Source organism: Danio rerio, chromosome 21, assembly GCF_052040795.2.
Source record: "Danio rerio strain M-AB ecotype USA chromosome 21, GRCz13ab, whole genome shotgun sequence".
NCBI classification, from domain to species: domain Eukaryota; kingdom Metazoa; phylum Chordata; class Actinopteri; order Cypriniformes; family Danionidae; genus Danio; species Danio rerio.
This window is the reverse complement of record NC_141041.1, coordinates 9,050,756-9,068,113: the sequence shown is the minus strand read 5'-3', so window position 1 is coordinate 9,068,113 and position 17,358 is coordinate 9,050,756. Positions and strand designations below refer to the sequence as shown.

General features: G+C 37.0%; 2 protein-coding genes across 13 annotated transcripts in view; one reads left to right on the top strand and one right to left on the bottom strand.

The window, feature by feature from the left end:
* The window catches only part of s100z (S100 calcium binding protein Z), a 42,463-nt gene extending 34,090 nt beyond the window's left edge, over positions 1-8,373 (top strand). For 10 of the 11 annotated variants that reach the window (XM_087299809.1, XM_087299815.1, XM_087299810.1 and 7 more), the window contains one exon: positions 7,476-7,832. In XM_087299809.1, the coding sequence (XP_087155935.1) occupies positions 7,476-7,634 (159 nt within the window). In that variant the 3' untranslated portion in view covers positions 7,635-7,832. 11 annotated transcript variants of the gene reach the window in all.
* ap3b1a (adaptor related protein complex 3 subunit beta 1a) overlaps positions 1-17,358 on the bottom strand; it is a 762,544-nt gene that overhangs the window by 185,999 nt on the left and 559,187 nt on the right. The window lies entirely within an intron of this gene.

The following is a 17,358-nucleotide window of genomic DNA, read 5'->3' as shown; positions in this document are numbered from 1 at the left end:
ACACTTAAGAAGTTGCATGGAAACAACGTGAGGTCATGTAGTATATCTTTTGTTATTAACTACATAATAAGAATGACACCTTTAGTGGGGTAGAAAATGTACTTATTTTGCTCACCTGGCTTTGAAGGGAATTAGCAATACCTTCTTTTCTTTTTCAACCTGGTTGTGATATTGCTCAGATGAGACGTCAAACAGACACCAATTTAGGCCAAATTTACTCTCGTTTTTCCCCCATTTCTTGGGTCCAAAGAGACTGAAAAGAAGCCCTTTTAACATCTCCCCCAGCCTTCCACTGGCCTGCAAATACCCACACTAAATGCTGCTCTTTCATCGGCTGTAGGGGATCGCCAATGTTATTTTCAATCAGAACACATTTCACACGGCATGATTTTGAATTACCGACAGGACTAGATATTTAGCATGCCAAATATCTTACAGGCATCGGCGATTCTCTCAGATCATGTCTTTGATAGTACACAATGTGTGATTGTTACTCATGTGAACGAGCAGCGATTTGCATGTGATGTCGTGCAATTATCAGCGATTTCTCAAAACCTGTCGTCAAATCAAAATCAGGGCTAAAATCGTGCAGTCCGAACTCTGCATAAGAGGCAACACAAAGGAACCGGCTGCCATTTTGTTGCATTCAAGGAATATTTGCAAACAATATGGAATATCAGATTAAAAGACATGTTTGCACAGGTCAGTATCTCTGTTTGAAGCCAGAAGTACTGTGAAAATGGTGCGTAAATGTTTCTTTGTTTATGGTTTGTATGTGTGCAGCACTAGTTTCACATTCAGTATGGAAAGAAACATCCACTCATGCTGTAATGTTTTAGACCACATGAATATTTGTGATCTGTTTGGTGTGTTTACGTGCAGCTTTTTGGTCCAGATGGGAGGAGACAATCAGTTTTTTTGACGTAGGGCTACACGATACTGGGTAAAATATGCAATATGTGAAATTGTTGAGTTGCAATAACTGATATAAATAACTTCCAAAACATTACTTTACTAGCAATGAAAAAAAGTGATATATGAACATAGTACATATACAAATACAAATATATATATATATATATATATATATATATATATATATATATAAATATACTGTATAATTTATGTACAGTATATGTATAATTTATGTACAGTATATGTAATGATCATACTCAGGGCTTGACATTAACACCCACCAAATGTGGGTAGATTTCAGCTCTGGCGGGTAAGACAACCGTTCACTGGTCACTTTGGCTGGTTGGAAAGAATTTTTAAATAGTAGTTTTCGTAAAGCAGGGTTCAACAATATGGATGGCCCAATATGCGTGCAAATGTGAGCTTAGAATCGAGAAGCAGCACGACTGACAAAAATAACTGTGTTCGTGCGAGCAAAAGAAATCGGGCAAATACCTTATGAGAGGATGATTACTCGCTCGCACAAGTGATGTTGCGCGAAACAACCCTGTGTAGAGGAAATGCAACTAGTGCGATCGGTTCTCTTTGAAATAGACTATAGAGAAAAAGTGACGATCGTGCACCCACAGTCCTGCTGCTTTTAAGAGCTCAAGATTTAAAAAGAAAAAAAAAACTTTATATATATATATATATATATATATATATATATATATATATATATATATATATATATACTTTTGTAAGCAGCAGCAGTCAGTGCTTTCGTTTGAATTATTTTTGAACAGATTATTAACAGGCCTAACATTACCGTGTGCATGTGATCATCCTTTCATTATCACACATGGTATGTTTTGCCTGCTTTCTTTTCCTTAGTTATTTTTGTTAATATAGTTTAATTATCTTTTTTTTTTTTTACAATAGTACTGCTTTAATATGAGGTTAACTCCCCATTTATGTGTACTAACTGCTGATCTGGGACTAGGACCGATACTTTGCATATTTTAGATACATGACAATAGATCTTTTTAAAATGTAAATTTAAAAAAAAAAAGTTTTGTTGAATAAAAAGTACGCGTATGCAGCTATAGTTTGCTTGTTTCGATGCATTCAAAATGTGTTGCTAAGAAATAATTATTTATTTTTGTGTGGTCAGAGATAAATTTGGTAAATCCCTAATTTTGAGCCCTGAAAAGTCATGTGAAATAAAAACCAATTGCAATGCGGCAACCCATTTGCTCATGCCCAGTGAGGAAGCTCATACACAACACACACAAAAAGTTAAATGAATGAGGAGGTATGTGGACAACACAACATCTAAGTTAAGTCATTTTAGCATGTCAAAGTTGCATTTATTCATATAAAATATTTTCTTTAAAACAACAAAATTGTGGCTAGTGAAAATGGCAAGTGGTTAGTAACGTTGGAAATCTACCATAGTGGCTGGTGTAAGGTGTAAAAAAAAAAAAAAAAAAAAAAAAAGCTTTCAAGGTGCAAAAGATAGTAAGGTCCTGTCTGATTGGCCAGATTTGGTTAACCTATGCATGAAGTACACAAATGCTTGGCACATAAATTAAATTAAATTTAACACACTTCTCTGCGATATGGATATTGCATATTTTATTATCGTGATTGTACATTTTTCCATATACATTTCAGCTCTTGATAGCTCAGTGTTTAGCATTGTCGGCTCACAGCAAAATAGTCACTGGATCAAATCCTGGCTCGGCCAATTGGCATATCTGACTAGAGTTTGCATGTTCTCCTTATGTTTGTGTGGGTTTTGTCCGGGTGCTCTGGTTTCCTTCACAGTCCAAAGACATGCGCTATAGATGAATTGAGTAAATTAAATTCTTTATAGTGTTTGAGTCTGTGTGTGTGAATGAGTGTATAAGGGTGTTTTCCAGTACTAGGTTGCAGATGGAAGGGCATGTGCTGCGTAAAACATGCTGGAATAATTGGCAGTTCATTCTGCTGTGGCGACCTCTGAAATAGAGACTAAGAATGAATGAATGTGCACTCTAGCTTGTCGTTTTACAGCCACACACACACACACAGAAAGCAGAACCTCAGGCTGATGGAGTGCTGGTTCAGTGGTAGCTCCTCATCATTCAGCAGCCTCAGCACCTCTGGGTTCAGCTCAGTGTCAGGACAGACAGATGAACATTTATCAGACACATCGGATTATCCGCTCTTTTGGACGCTCTGGAAACAGGCGATCACACCAGGATCAATGACATACATGTGCAGAGTAGAGTTCATGTCAAAACAGCACTTACACACAGCCTTAAGCAGTTTCTGAAGAAAGAGGCACACAGGAATTAAAGAAAATAAGGTTTTAGGTGTGGGTTTGAGGATGTCAATATTAGTGTTTAAATTTAAATTATTGTAAAAGAAATACTGTCAGCCATTTACAGAAAAAAATGCCAATTACATTTAAATTGTAAATCCAAACAAACTACCTGTAATAGCTTCTGCATGCTTTGAGTGCATCTGCATAGACCAGGGGTGTCAAACTCATTTTAGCTCAGGGGCCACATGGAGGAAATCTATTCCCAAGCGAGCCGGATCAGTAAAATCATGGTATGAATAACCTAAAAACAACAACTTCAGATTGTTTTCTTTGTTTTAATATGATCAATTAAAAACATAAAGCTGGAGCGTGAGGACAACACGATCCCACAGAAATTTGTAACCTTGTGATTTAGTGGCTAATTCATATGGATTCTTACAATCTCATCTGTACATTGGTACAATTTGCTTGTCCACCAGTGATAGTTGGTTTTAAGGGTGTGGGTGCCACGCCTCTTTTTATAATATCGTACATTTTCATACGACTGAACCCTAACCCATACGAATTAGCCACAAAACCTGACAAAATGTAAAATGGCTACATTTTCTTGTGAGAACACCTCAGTGTGGTAGGGCAGGGCATAGATGTGGTTTTTCTCTGAGAAGGCTTTATAAAACTGATGCTGATTCAGGATCCTTTATCGCAGTGGTTCTTAACCTTTTTCACTTTAGGCCCACTGCTTTCTATGATCAATTTTTGTAGGCCCACCTAAAAAATTACCTTTTCTCCAAAATACTTGTATGAAATGCTCATTTAAACCTTTATTTATTATAAATATATACAGCTGATGTCAGAATTATTAGCCCCCTTGAATTATTAGACCGCTTGTTTATTTTTTCCCCAATTTCTGTTTAACAGAGAGCAGATTTTTTCAACGCATTTCTAAACAAAATAGTTTTGATAATTCATTTATAATAATGGATTTATTTTACCTTTACTATCATGACTGTAAATAATATTTTACTAGATATTATTCAAGACACCTTTTAGAAAGCTTAAAGTGACATTTAAAGGCTTAACTAGGTTAATTAAGTTAACTAGGCAGGTTAGGGTAATTAGGCAAGTTATTGTATAATGATGGTTTGTTCTGTAGACTATCGAAAAAATATATAGCTTAAAGGGGCTAATAATTTTGTCCCTAAAATGGTGTTTAAAAAATTAAAAGCTGCTTTTATTTTTGCTGAAATAAAACAAATAAGACTTTTTCTAGAAGAAAAAATACTATCAGACAATTAAAATGAAATGAAAATTTCCTCGCTCTGTTAAACATCATTTGGGAAATATTTAAAGAAGAAGAAAATATCAAAGGGGGCTAATAATTCTGACTTCAACTTTATGTATTATACAGTGTTTCCTCTAGGATTTTTTCCAGCTGTGGCAGCAGGTCTTTTTTTACACAGATCTACCAACTACCTGGCGTTATTTCAATGACAAATGTCGTGAGCGCATTTATGTAATAGCCACACATGTGTATCAGTAAATTTGTACTCGCAGAGCAAATTTGCAAATGTGTATCAGTAAATACTTGCAAGTTTCGCACTAAAAATACCTTCATAACCTAGGTATTATCTTTAACATTTATTAGATTTGCTAGGAATATTCATGAATGTCTCCAATAGACCTCAGAGCTGTATTAATGCGTCCTGAAGTAAAGTTAAACAGCTATCTGTCGTGTTTGCTTGCCTCACACATCAAGCACCTGTCAGTCAGTGAGTCAGGTCAGTCAGCGCGTAACCTTAAAGGGTTAAACAAATTACGCACAGCACTACTACGGTTACAGAAAAGTTCTTGCTGTTATAATTCACTTACCTTTTAAAATGTTTTGGTGCGATAAACACGACTGAATGTTTTGAATGGAAATCTGTAATGTATCCGCGGCAGGATAAATTTTTAACCATGTTATATGTATTGTTGTGCCTTCTATTATTAGCATTTTATTAAAAAATATACAATTTTATTTAAATTTAATTATATTTAAAATTAAAACTGTATAATATACATTATATATAAAAACTATATATATATATATATATATATCATTATAAAAAAATTTTTTCAAACATATCAAACAACAGATTCAAAGAGAACCACAAGGAGATTGCAGAAGAGCAGCTTCTGCTTTAAGCTGAACTGATTGAATATCTACTATTAAATATCTTCTATTCAAAATTAAACAAGCAAATGTGAAATAAAGTAAACACCCTAAATCTGTTGAAACATGTCGATCTGATGGTGGTTGAAATTGCAGCTGGTTATTATTGGGAGATCGCTGACAGGAACAGTGAACAGCTCCACACAGAAATGCCAGCTGAGGCTCAAACCAACATGAATAAATATTGCTATTTAAAATTCCATTTAACACGTTAGAGTGCAACATCCAATTTAAAAAGAAACATTGGACAATTTAAAAAAGTTTTCAGTTTGTGCTGTTTAGTTGCATTTAGTTTCCGTTTCCTAAATTTTAGGGTGCGTTTCAATCAGCTCCCTTGTTCAGTAGTCAGTGCTGTCTCTATCACAAAATTGTTCCAGTCCACTGAAATCAGGGCACGTTTTTTTTCTCTCCCATGTGGCACAGATCGGATAATCACATAGATTCCGATTTACTCAAATCAGATTCAGGCCTTGTTCATATGTGAGAATTTATCTGATATTCACTGGATCTGTGTTCTCGTGTCTGCAGTGTAAGCAGGTAGATCGGATTTTCACCAGTCAATGCGAGTTGCGTGTCATTAAAAACCATAACAAATGACGTCAAGTCTGAAACGTTCATTTCGTAACAGACTTCAGACCAAAACCTTAAATCTCATACACGAGGACTTAAACAGCTTTTATATTGTCATATACCACAGGTATTTAAGCGTGTTAACGAGAGAGAGAGATAGAGAGAGAGAGCGCAATGTCCACCACGTAACCAATATAAACTAATATAAAACTAGTGCATAGCTACATCACGTGCGTAAATCATGCCATGGATATTACATTAAGATGCCTAAGGGTTTAAAAAAGCCTGTATATCAAAATAAGATGAACAAATGAGAGCCTTTCTGTCATAAACTATAGTGAAACAGCTTGTCAATAGCTGTGAACAGATTACATACAGGAATAGAGAAAAGAGCACTCTTTACTCATCAGCTGTTAGTCAGCGCCCGCTCTTTTTCCTGATCATTGCTCCTTTGCCGTGTGCTGTGTAAATGCAGACAATCGGATACAAGTCACTTTTAAAAAATTATGTAAGCAGGTCATCAAAAAAATCTAATCAGAATTGACCATCAAGATCTTTAGTGTAAATGCAGCTTTTGACTATGATCGCCTCAGGTACTGATTATGTGCTTCAATCAGTGTTAAATGCTCCCAATTAGAGTTTGCATACTATTTTGATGCCATTTATTACCATACTACTGAAAGCAGCAGCAGCAGATAGTTCACCTCAGATCTTGAAAATGAAATAACTGGTTAAATGTCCCATAAAAATTAAAATAGTTTACTGATAGTTAGTATCAGTATATTAGTTTTAAGATTATCTATAAGTCAGTGTGCTACAAAACAGGAGAAAAAATTGTGTATAAGATTACCCTAAAATGGATGTTTTTTTTTTTTTTCACGTCACCTAATACTTCAGTTTCTCATCAAATCTTTTGACCAATCAAATACTCTCTAGTATCTGACATGCTCCGCCCCCTTCAAGACGCTTGTCATTTGCTTTTCGTTTGATGTGCTTGATCTCAACCACTCTCGCTGGCAGAGCTGTGATAAAAACCAAACGCTATTGGCTGTTTTTAAGGGGAGGAGCTACTCTATGTCCTGCCCTCTTTTTATGTTTCAGTTGAGATCACGTCAAACATCGAATAAACAATACACACTTCAAAGCATTTCATTGGACCTTTAAATGAATAGTATTTCAATGTTTCTGTCATATCACATTCGGTGTGGAGAACCAAATTTCTTGTTGCATATTGTTAGGACACAGTGTCAGCGTCCTAATGTCTAGGGAATAAACCTCATCACTGTCCTTACAAGTGCTCGAATTTATGTACACTATAATTCATCTCGGAAGATGCATCATTAGAAATTAACATTAGTATTTATTAAATTTCAAAGATATAACTGAGTCAACACAAGCTTTTTGTTTGCATATGCAGAAGATGAAACTCTTTATCTGTATGCGGCTGTGTTGAGCAGTTCTTGTTGTTATTGTGTGTGTGTGTTTCAGTCTCAGAAGGACCCGATGCTGGTGGAGAAGATCATGAACGATCTGGACTCCAACAAGGACAACGAGGTGGACTTTAATGAGTTTGTGGTTCTGGTGGCGGCGCTGACTGTGGCCTGCAATGACTTCTTCCAGGAACAACAGAAGAAAAAGAGCAAATAAAACACATTGTATACCCGTAATGCTCTATGACGCATTAAACCATCACAGCAGTTCTTCTGTTACTCCACATTCATCTACATCTTTGTATTTAAAATATTTAAAATGACAGTTTTCTCACATTAATGTATTTATCGTTAACTGAGTGCTGGATCTCATTAGTTTGTAGTTTGCATTTCATTAAATCATTCAATCAAAGCAGTTATTCAATGATTTTTATTCTTTTTCACCACAGCATAATGAACCGCCAACTATTCCGGCATATGTTTTACGCAGCGGATGTCCTTCTGGCCGCAACCCAGTACTGGGAAACACCCATATATTCTCACATTCATCACACTCATACACTACAGCCAATTTTGTTTACCCAATTCACCTATAGCGCATGTCTTTGGACTGTGGGGGAAACCAGAGCACTTGGGCGAAACCCTGCATGCCAACACGGGGAGAACATGCACACAAAAATGCCAACTGACCCAGCCTGGACTTGAACCTGCGAGGTTCTTGCTGTGAGGCGACAGTGCTTTGTTAATTAGTATGAAACTTAAGTGTAGTGTTTAAATTGTATATTTTAAATTAAAACTATTTCGACATTTTAGATAATTTAAATTGATTGCTGAAATAAAAGAATTTAGAAATGTTACCCCAATGACTAATAAAAAAACACTAAAACAGTTTTTTATACATACTAAGTTAATCATAATTATTGTTTAGTTTTGCTTCAGTTTTATAACAGTTCATAGAAAGAAATTAAACCTGACAAAGTCATAAAAATGCCAAAAAAGATTATAAAAAGTGTTATTAGGGCTAATTTTAAATATTAATAAAAACTATAATTATATAAATAACAAAATACAGAAGCCTAATATATACGCGTATATATATATATATATATATATATATATATATATATATATATATATATACGCGCACGCACGCACGCTCTTCTGCATGCCTCAGTTGTAACGAGTAATTATTAGAGTTACTCATGCCTTTCTATCAGCTCTAACCTGTCTGGCCATTCTCCTCTGAACTCTGTTTTTCGTACCATTCTCTGTAAACCCTATCAATGGTTGTGCGTGAAAACCCCAGTGGATCAGCAGTTTCTGAAATACTTAGAGCAGCCCATCTGGCACCAACAACCATGCCACGTTCAAGGTCACTTAAATCACCTTTCTTCCTCATTCTGATGCTCGGTTTGAACTGCAGCAGATCGTCTTGACCATGTCTATATGCCTAAATGCATTGAGTTGCTGCGCTGTGATTGGCTGACTAGAAATTTGCGTTAATGAGTAGTTGGAAAGGTGTTCCTAATAAAGTGGCCGGTATACACAATTTATATTGATTTAAATGGCTAAATAAAAAATGAATAAATAATAAAATAATAATAAAACTAAACTAAAAAGTAAGACTATTAATAACATGATATATAGCCATAAAAATAAATGTACTTTTATTTTATTTTTTTAAAGTACAATCATATCATTGTTTTGATTTGGTCTCAAAATAATAACTTTTATCAAATATATATTGCATAAGAAAAATAGCACACAAAAATTGAGGATACAGTACTTACAATTTTTACACATCAAAGGATCAAATCAATTGAGAATAAAAAGTAAATATAAATACAATTACAGAGGATATATAAATTCGCATAAGAAATGGATTTCAAAATCACACACATCCCTATAGCTTTTTTACTTTTAATGTCTGTTAGGGTTTTAAATTGTTAAGATCCATTTTAAACAAATAAATAATGTTAAGTTTATCATTGGTCCATTTTTGTTTGTGCACATGGTACTTCCCAAATATAAAGTAATTAATAAAATTAATAATTAATAGTTCATAAACAGAAAACCATCCATTTCACTGGAAACGGAAGATTAACGCGAGTGCATTGTGGGATAGCCTACGTGACGTGATTTATCCGCTATTACGTTTAACCGTGGTTGTTTTTCACAAAGTAAATCGCTTGTTTTGTCAAAGAAGAAAGTCATAAAGTTTGGAGAGACGCCAGGGTGAGTAAACGATGACGTAGATGTTTCATTTCGTAGTAAATGACGAGATCTTGCGATTTCTGTCTGACGGGAATGTTGATGTTTATCCAGAAACAATTCCCGCTTTATCAGCCGAGTGTCTCTATAAAGTTTAACAGTGTGTTCACGGGCTTTATGGTCCACATGAAGCATCTGTATTGGAAAGTATATCAGACAAAAAACGAATGACTTTTTACCAGAAGTGCCGTTTCCCTTCTCTTTGTAGGGCCCTTGATCTTCTCTGAAAGATTCTCGGTTCTGTGTGGATTAAAGTAAAGTCGGTTTTATAGAGAGGGTGGTTTTATATTCACACATCTAAATTTCCTCCTTAATAATATAATTTCAGAAAAGGATTATTTGCTAACTAAAAACAGTGAAATCCTATTAGCAGCCAATGACTATCAAAGTACACCATTGTTCACAGTCAAATAAATAATGCTAATATTGTCTTGAAGCTTCAATCCGAATATTCAAAGTACCATGTTAAGAAATATATGTAGCATGTCACAAGTTGTCACTAAACAAATAACCGAATAAAAAACCCAACTTTACCTCACTTCTGTGTTGTGCGTTTACAGACACTCTCTGTGTGAAATGTTATTTTAATTAGCAGCCACCACAATTTAATTGCATTGTGTCATTATTGGATAATAGAGTTGGGTTTTAATGAGATGATTAAAAGTCTTTTAGTGCACATTTGCCTTTTGCTTCTGAGGTAACTTAGGCTACTCTTTGCATTGAGGCAAAGTTGGTCTTGCATTCACATATTTGCATTTATCCTTAATAATATGATTTTAGGAAAGCATTCTTTGTAAATTCTGAATAGTGAAATCATATTAGCAGCCAATGACTATCAAATTATTGTTCACGGTCAAATAAATAGTGCTAATGTTGTTTTCAAGTCATATTTACATGGGATTTCAGTCAGAATTTTCAAAGTACCATGGTAAACATGTCACAAGTTGTTATTGAATGAATGTGTGAATATAAAACAAATTTTACCCCAATACTCTTTATTCTTAGTCCGGTCACTGATTCACACTAGTTGGTTGTACAGGCTGAAATTTTGCAGTTTATGTAAAGCACTTGTTTGCAAGCTCTTTGTGCTATTGCTGATTTGAACGGCAGCTGCTGTGTCAGGAGTCCAGGACTACATTTTGATATCCAACCGAAGCTTAAAGCAGGTTGTCCAGTTTTACATATAATAATAATAATAATACTGACAAAAAATATTTAATTTGTTAGTTGTAAATATTTAGGTCTATTTCACGTTGGGCCATGAACTTTTACAACATAATGAAGGTAAACTGACTGACACAGAACATGCAATTTAATTTTTCTACATACAGTGCATCCGGAAAGTATTCATAGCGCTTCACCTTTTCCACATTTGTTTATGTTGCTGCCTTATTCCAAAATGGATTAAATTCATTTATTTCCTCAAAATTCTACACACAATACCCCATAATGACAAAATGTGTAAAAAGAGTTTTTTAAATTGTTGCAAATTTATTAAAAATAGAAAAGCTGAAAAATCACATGTACATCAGCATTCACAGCCTTTGTTCAATACACCTTTGGCAGCAATTACAGCCTCAAGTCTTTTTGAATATGATGCCACAAGCTCGACGCACCTGTCTTTGGGAATTTTTGCCTGTTCCTCCTTGCAGTACCTTTCAAGCTCTATCAGGTTGGATGAGAAGCGACGATTTATAGCCATTTTCAGATCTCTCCAGAGAGGTTCAATAGGATTTAGGTCTGGGCTCTGGTTTGGCCACTCAAGGACATTCACCGAGTTGTTGTGAAGCCACTCCATTGATATTTTGGCGGTGTACTTCGGGTCATTGTCCTGCTGGAAGATTAACTGTCGCCCCAGTTTGAGGTCAAGAGCACTCTGAAGCAGGTTTTCATTCAGGATGTCTCTGTACATTGCTGCATTCATCTTTCCCTCTACCCTGACTATTAATATATATAAAAACCAACTTTGTAGGATTCTCCTGTTTTCAATCCAAATATATAAAAAAATCTTAAATCAAGACCCATACTGAAGACATGAAATTGCATCAGAAATTATGGCTTGTTTTCTGAAAAAAAAAAAAAACACCTCAAAATTATGTGATTGCTTGCTTTAATCAAGCAAAATTATTTGCCAATAGGCTCAGAAAAATAATCTTAATGCAATATAATCTCAAACAGAAGATTTAAGCATCACCTAATTTTCTCTTGCTATTTTTCCTGTCTGGTCTTGATTTAAGATTTTGTTTTAGATATTTGGACTGGAAATGGAATGAAGTGACTAAAGTAACTTCGTTCACAGGCGCGCGGCAGCCCTCTCTGTGGTAACGGCTCACGGTCAGCAGCTCACGCCACGTTTGATATTGCGGCCGCGAATACATCATTACATGAAGACAGAAATGGCATTTTTGGGTGAATTATATCTTATAAATAAAGCATGTGACTCATTCAACTCCATTTCAACACCATTAGTGTCCATATTGCTGAACAATGTATGTAAAAACAATGTGAAGACTTGCGGCTGCCTTTTCTTCTCTCCTGAACTTGAAAATATGATTGGCAGAATCATAGAAATGCTGCATTAAGATCGTCTAGGGGTCGAATCGAGATCGCAATCTTTTTTCGATTAATTCTGCACTAGGCCAAGGGTACAAAAATAGAATTAGGATTGGGCCTTAATGTACTATGAGGTGCAGATTTAGTTATTAATATCCTTTAATGACCTGCTAGGAACAAAAATCTACCTTTTGAAATGGTTTCGCCCCAGTGACAGATTTTGTACCTTTATTCCTGAGAGTGTAGGCTAGGGGGCGAAGCTGTGGCGCAGTAGGTAGTGTGCTGTTGCCTCACAGCAAGAAGGTCATTGGTTCGAGCCTCGGCTCAGTTGGCGTTTCTGTGTGGAGTTTGCATGTTCTCCCTGCATTCGCGTGGGTTTCTTCCGGGTGCTCCGGTTTCCCCCACAGTCCAAAGACATGCGGTACAGGTGAATTGGGTAGGCTAAATTGTCCGTAGTGTATGAGTGTGTGTGAATGTGTGTGTGGATGTTTCCCAAACATATATTGTACTTAACTAATCCACTAGCAAATCCAGAGAATTTGCAAAGGGTCTCTTCACTTTCATCAGCTGTTTAAATATTAAAATATATGAACAAAAGCTTCATTTATTCAATTACATTTTTTTTCTGGATGTGCTTAAGCGGCTCTATTAGATTACACCAGAGTGTGTGTATTTTTTCATAATCTGCTAATTGCTACTCTTATAAATGCATGTCCTATGAAAAGTGTCTCGTTTCTCTGGCTGAATGGAGGTTATGAAGGTTAAACTGTTTTCAGTTTGTCCTCTTTGACTGGACTTGACTTCCGGTGTCTTCTAGCGGACGGTTAATGTTTCACACTTGGGAGAGCATGTGATGTCAGCGATGATGCCGTGATGTGATGTAAGAATGATACACGACCTCATTTCCAGGCCTTGTCAATCAACCTGGGTATTTTTATAAAGGACGAATGAAGATCTCAGCCGAGAAGCGTGACTGCAAACCCGAGCGCAGAGACACGAGCAGTAATATCACAGTTCATTGTGATAAAGTGCCAGAACGCTGCTATTTATGAAACGCCCTTCAGTAGCCGGACGATCGCTGCTACCTGAGAGTGTTTCAGACTCGTATTAAATAAATAAATCCTCTCCGCTTTCCTTTTTTCTGCAAATGAAGCATTCGTGATTGACAGCGACGGGCAGAGATGCGATAATTATCTGTTGTCTCTTAATGGTCTCTAATTCTGTTTGTCTGTGTTTGGTGATTCATCGCTGCCTCTTGTTTTTCTCCATTTGTATTCTCTGAGTGAAAGGTCTCGTTGAGTAAATGGCACGGTAATGCCTTAATGTTGGTGTTTGGATAGTAGTACAAATTCTCTATTATGCTTCTTCCATGAGTTCGTTTCACACTGGGGTCATCACGGTTCATTTATTAATATGTTCTATTCAGAATGTACAGACATAAACTTTGTCCGAAAGGAACAAAATAATTAAAACGTATGCTTGTCTGTCTGCCATGTCTCTTCTGAACAGTATTGCGAGAAACAGCAGGGTGAAATGTGGATTTCCAGAAAGGCTGCACGGTATTGGAAATATCTGACACAGCCATGTTTTGTTTTGCTGCTATATATATTGCAGTATGACTATAGTTTCACAAGATGATTTGAATAGCTCTAGTTGGTAAGGTTTCATTCGTTTAGATCAGAGATGCTCAAACTAGGGCCTGCGGTCCAAAGTTGGCCCATGGTAACCTTTGATTTGGCCCACCATTCCATCTGAGAAGAGCGAGAGAATGATGGGGATGGTTTAGAGCAGTGGTTCTCAAACTGTGGTATGTGTACCACTAGTGGTACGCAGGCTTCCTTCTAGTGGTACGTGGAGAAATGAAATATGTCATGTACATACTATACACATTTCAAAATTTATCAAAAATTATGTATATAATATGCCATATGTGACATAAAGCCTATATTTCTAAGGTAATCTGCCACGTTTTTTTTAACTTTGCAGAGTTGTAGCTGCTTTACTGGGCCTACTACGCTACTGTATTTCAATACTGCTCATTTTGGTGGTACTTGGAGAGACAATTTTTTTCTGAGGTGGTACTTGATGAAAAAAAGTTTGAGAACCACTGCTTTAGAGATTGTCATTTAAAATTTCATGTAACATTTTATTTATTTATTTATTTATTTTTGGTAAGCTACAAAAAAGCTTACTGAAATTAAATGTTTCAATTCAAATGGTTTAAATCACCAACCTTTTTAAAACCGAGAGCTTCTTTTTGGGTACCTAGCAATGTGAAGGGCTACCAGTTTGATACACACTTCTAAATAGCAAATTTGCTCAGTTTACTTTTAATTCTATGTTATTGTTATTAATTAATAATTTTCATTCTATGTGAAGACTAGGGCTGTAACGATACACGATATGAAATCGAAATCGCGACACTCAGATCTACGATCCTGTGTCGCGGTGTGATAAGGGAGAATCGCAACACACCCCGTGACTACCTTTCCAATAACGTCACGCGTGCCTGCAAAAGTTGAGCTAATTGAAGAAGAACGTGAGGAAACACTTTTTTTTCGCTCGACATTACGAGCACTGCTCCGTTTAAGCCCTCGCAATATGCGTTTAGCTGGGAGAGCTCGCACGGAGCTCTTAGTAAGGGACCGTCTGAATGTGTCAGGAATATCAAAAACAAAACCAACTTAACCCCGCTTGACAACAGACAACGGCAGAAACATCGCCAATGCTGTCAAAGCGGCCGAATTTTCACCGCATATACGATGCTTTGCTCACACTGTTAATGTGGCTGCGCAGAGAGGGATGGGCATTCACCAGATGCCCCGACTCCTCTGCAGAGTAAGGAAAGTTGTCACATTTTTTCACTGCAATGTTGACATGATGGTGTTTCTGAAGAATTTTTAACTCCCTTAAATCAAACGAGTTTGGTATTCTTGAGAGAAATAAGTTGTTTATTTGTTTAATCTTTACTTGATTTGTGGTTTGCGTTAGAACCGAATCGTGGGTTTGGTGTATCGTTACAGCCTTAGTGAAGACACTGATCATGTTAATGATTTCTTACAATAGTTGTCAATGATTTGTAGGTAGGAAACAGATAAATATCAATATGCAACACTTTATTTCTTAAAATCTCTGCAAGTATTTACAAATTTTTCAAATGATCACTATTACAGTATTCTTACTAGCCACTAACAATTTTTTAACAAATCATGCACTACGTTGTTCCATGTTAGTACAGATTATCAATTGTGTAACATAAATCAACTTCCAGATTTTACTGAAATTATCATTTCAAGAGTTCACACTTAGATACTGTTTGACAACTTGTTAGCAAGTTAGCAGGTTTGGCATGCTGTCCCGGGAGAGAACCCTGAGCTCGGAGAAAGTTGAGCCCAGGGCTCCCGCCAGGTCCATAAAGCATGTGAGGGGAGTACGAGGTCAGGTGTTCTCGAGAGCTCCCCTCGGCAAAAGAGGAAAGGAGGAGAAAGGGTGGATGGGGGGTTTCTTCGGAAAACGAAGATAAGGGAGTAGATCTTAACTAGGTTACTTATTGTGAGTTTGGATCAATCCGATTGGCTAGCTAATGAGTGTAGATGAGTGGCCAGCTGCAGTCAATCATATCACATGCTCCTCTCGAAATTATTTTGTGAAACTTCATTAAATCTACTGCAGGTTGTTGATAGACTGCCTGCGACGAGTCTGAAGAGCGAGGAGGGTTCCAGGGGTGAGAAGAGTGCGTGATGTATTTGAGGACCGGGAGGGAGACACGTGATTTCAGGGAGATTATCACTCGTTTGCGGGCATTAAGAGTCCCGCAAATGCATAGAGACTCCTGGAACTTCCTCTGCGGTGAGCACCTCTTGTGTCTGTGTGTGACAGTGGACTGAGGGCTGTTCAGAAATGCTAGGTAAAACACTGTGTGGAAGTGGATCAGTTTATTTCTAAAATGCCATTATAACAATAAAACGTATTAGTTTAAACGGGGCCTGAGTGTATTTTTCACGAGCGGGTTTTGCGACGGGGGCGGGGCGGAGCATCGGTGATGCCTACTCAGCATTATGTTGTCTATTGGCCATTAGCGATGGACGATGGCATCGTTTATCGACCCAACCCAAAGGTGTAGTTCTAAATTAGGCTTTCGTTGCTTGTGTGGGGGGGGGGGGGGGGGGGGGGGGGGGGGGGGTTAATCACGATTAATCACAACTAAAAGACTGAAACTTGTAATTTTGGCTGCCACTAGTGCTGTGACAAGGACTCAAGAAGCATCACGGGTACATCAAAGGTGCACACGTAAAGGCATTGTGTTACACCAAAGACTATAGAATTCTTAAAGGGACTTTAACTCAATTTATCTTTGAGGGATACAGACACCATCAACGATGTTAGGCCTTGTTGCTAGGAAACGCACGCACGCACACACACCCACACAACGAGTACAGTACAGCGAAGTGTCTATTTGAACATGTGCACATTGCGATATCATTTCTGAAATGATATATTGTGCAGCCCTACATTGGTGGAAACTTTAAGTTCTGTTTAATCATAGTGATTAAAATAATAAAATCACCTTTTTTTTTATTTGGAATTTTTTTCAAATTCTATGCATTATAAAAAAAACACTTTTTACTTCCTAAACAGCGCAGGAGAACCTATCCAAATTCAGCATTTTTTATTTTTAATACAGTAAAACATGGTTAATAAACACCAGGGTTCTCTCTTAAACCTGCAGTGCCGCAAAGAAGCGTTGTTTACCAGGGTTGTTGGTTGTGCTGCTATCAGTGAATGAGTTTGGGGAGATGCTGTCCGAGATTAGACCTGGCCTCGGCTGCAGAGGAAAGATGCTCACGTCAACAGCGGCCTGCACAAAGACAAATCCAGTCCGTCTGTTTACCAGTCACAACGATAAGAGAAAACTAGACGAAACAAGGGCGAGCCGAGGATGCGATTACGCCCCCTTCCCACCGAACCTGCCATTTATCACTGGCGTCCACAGATATAAGAGTCAAAGAAGAGGAGGAGAAGAAGTGGCGGTGTGTTTAAAAGAAGGAGTGTGTGCACGGCCCTATTAAAACTCCACTCCGAGACCCATTTCCGGCGTGTTCCTGCAGGGTAATCAC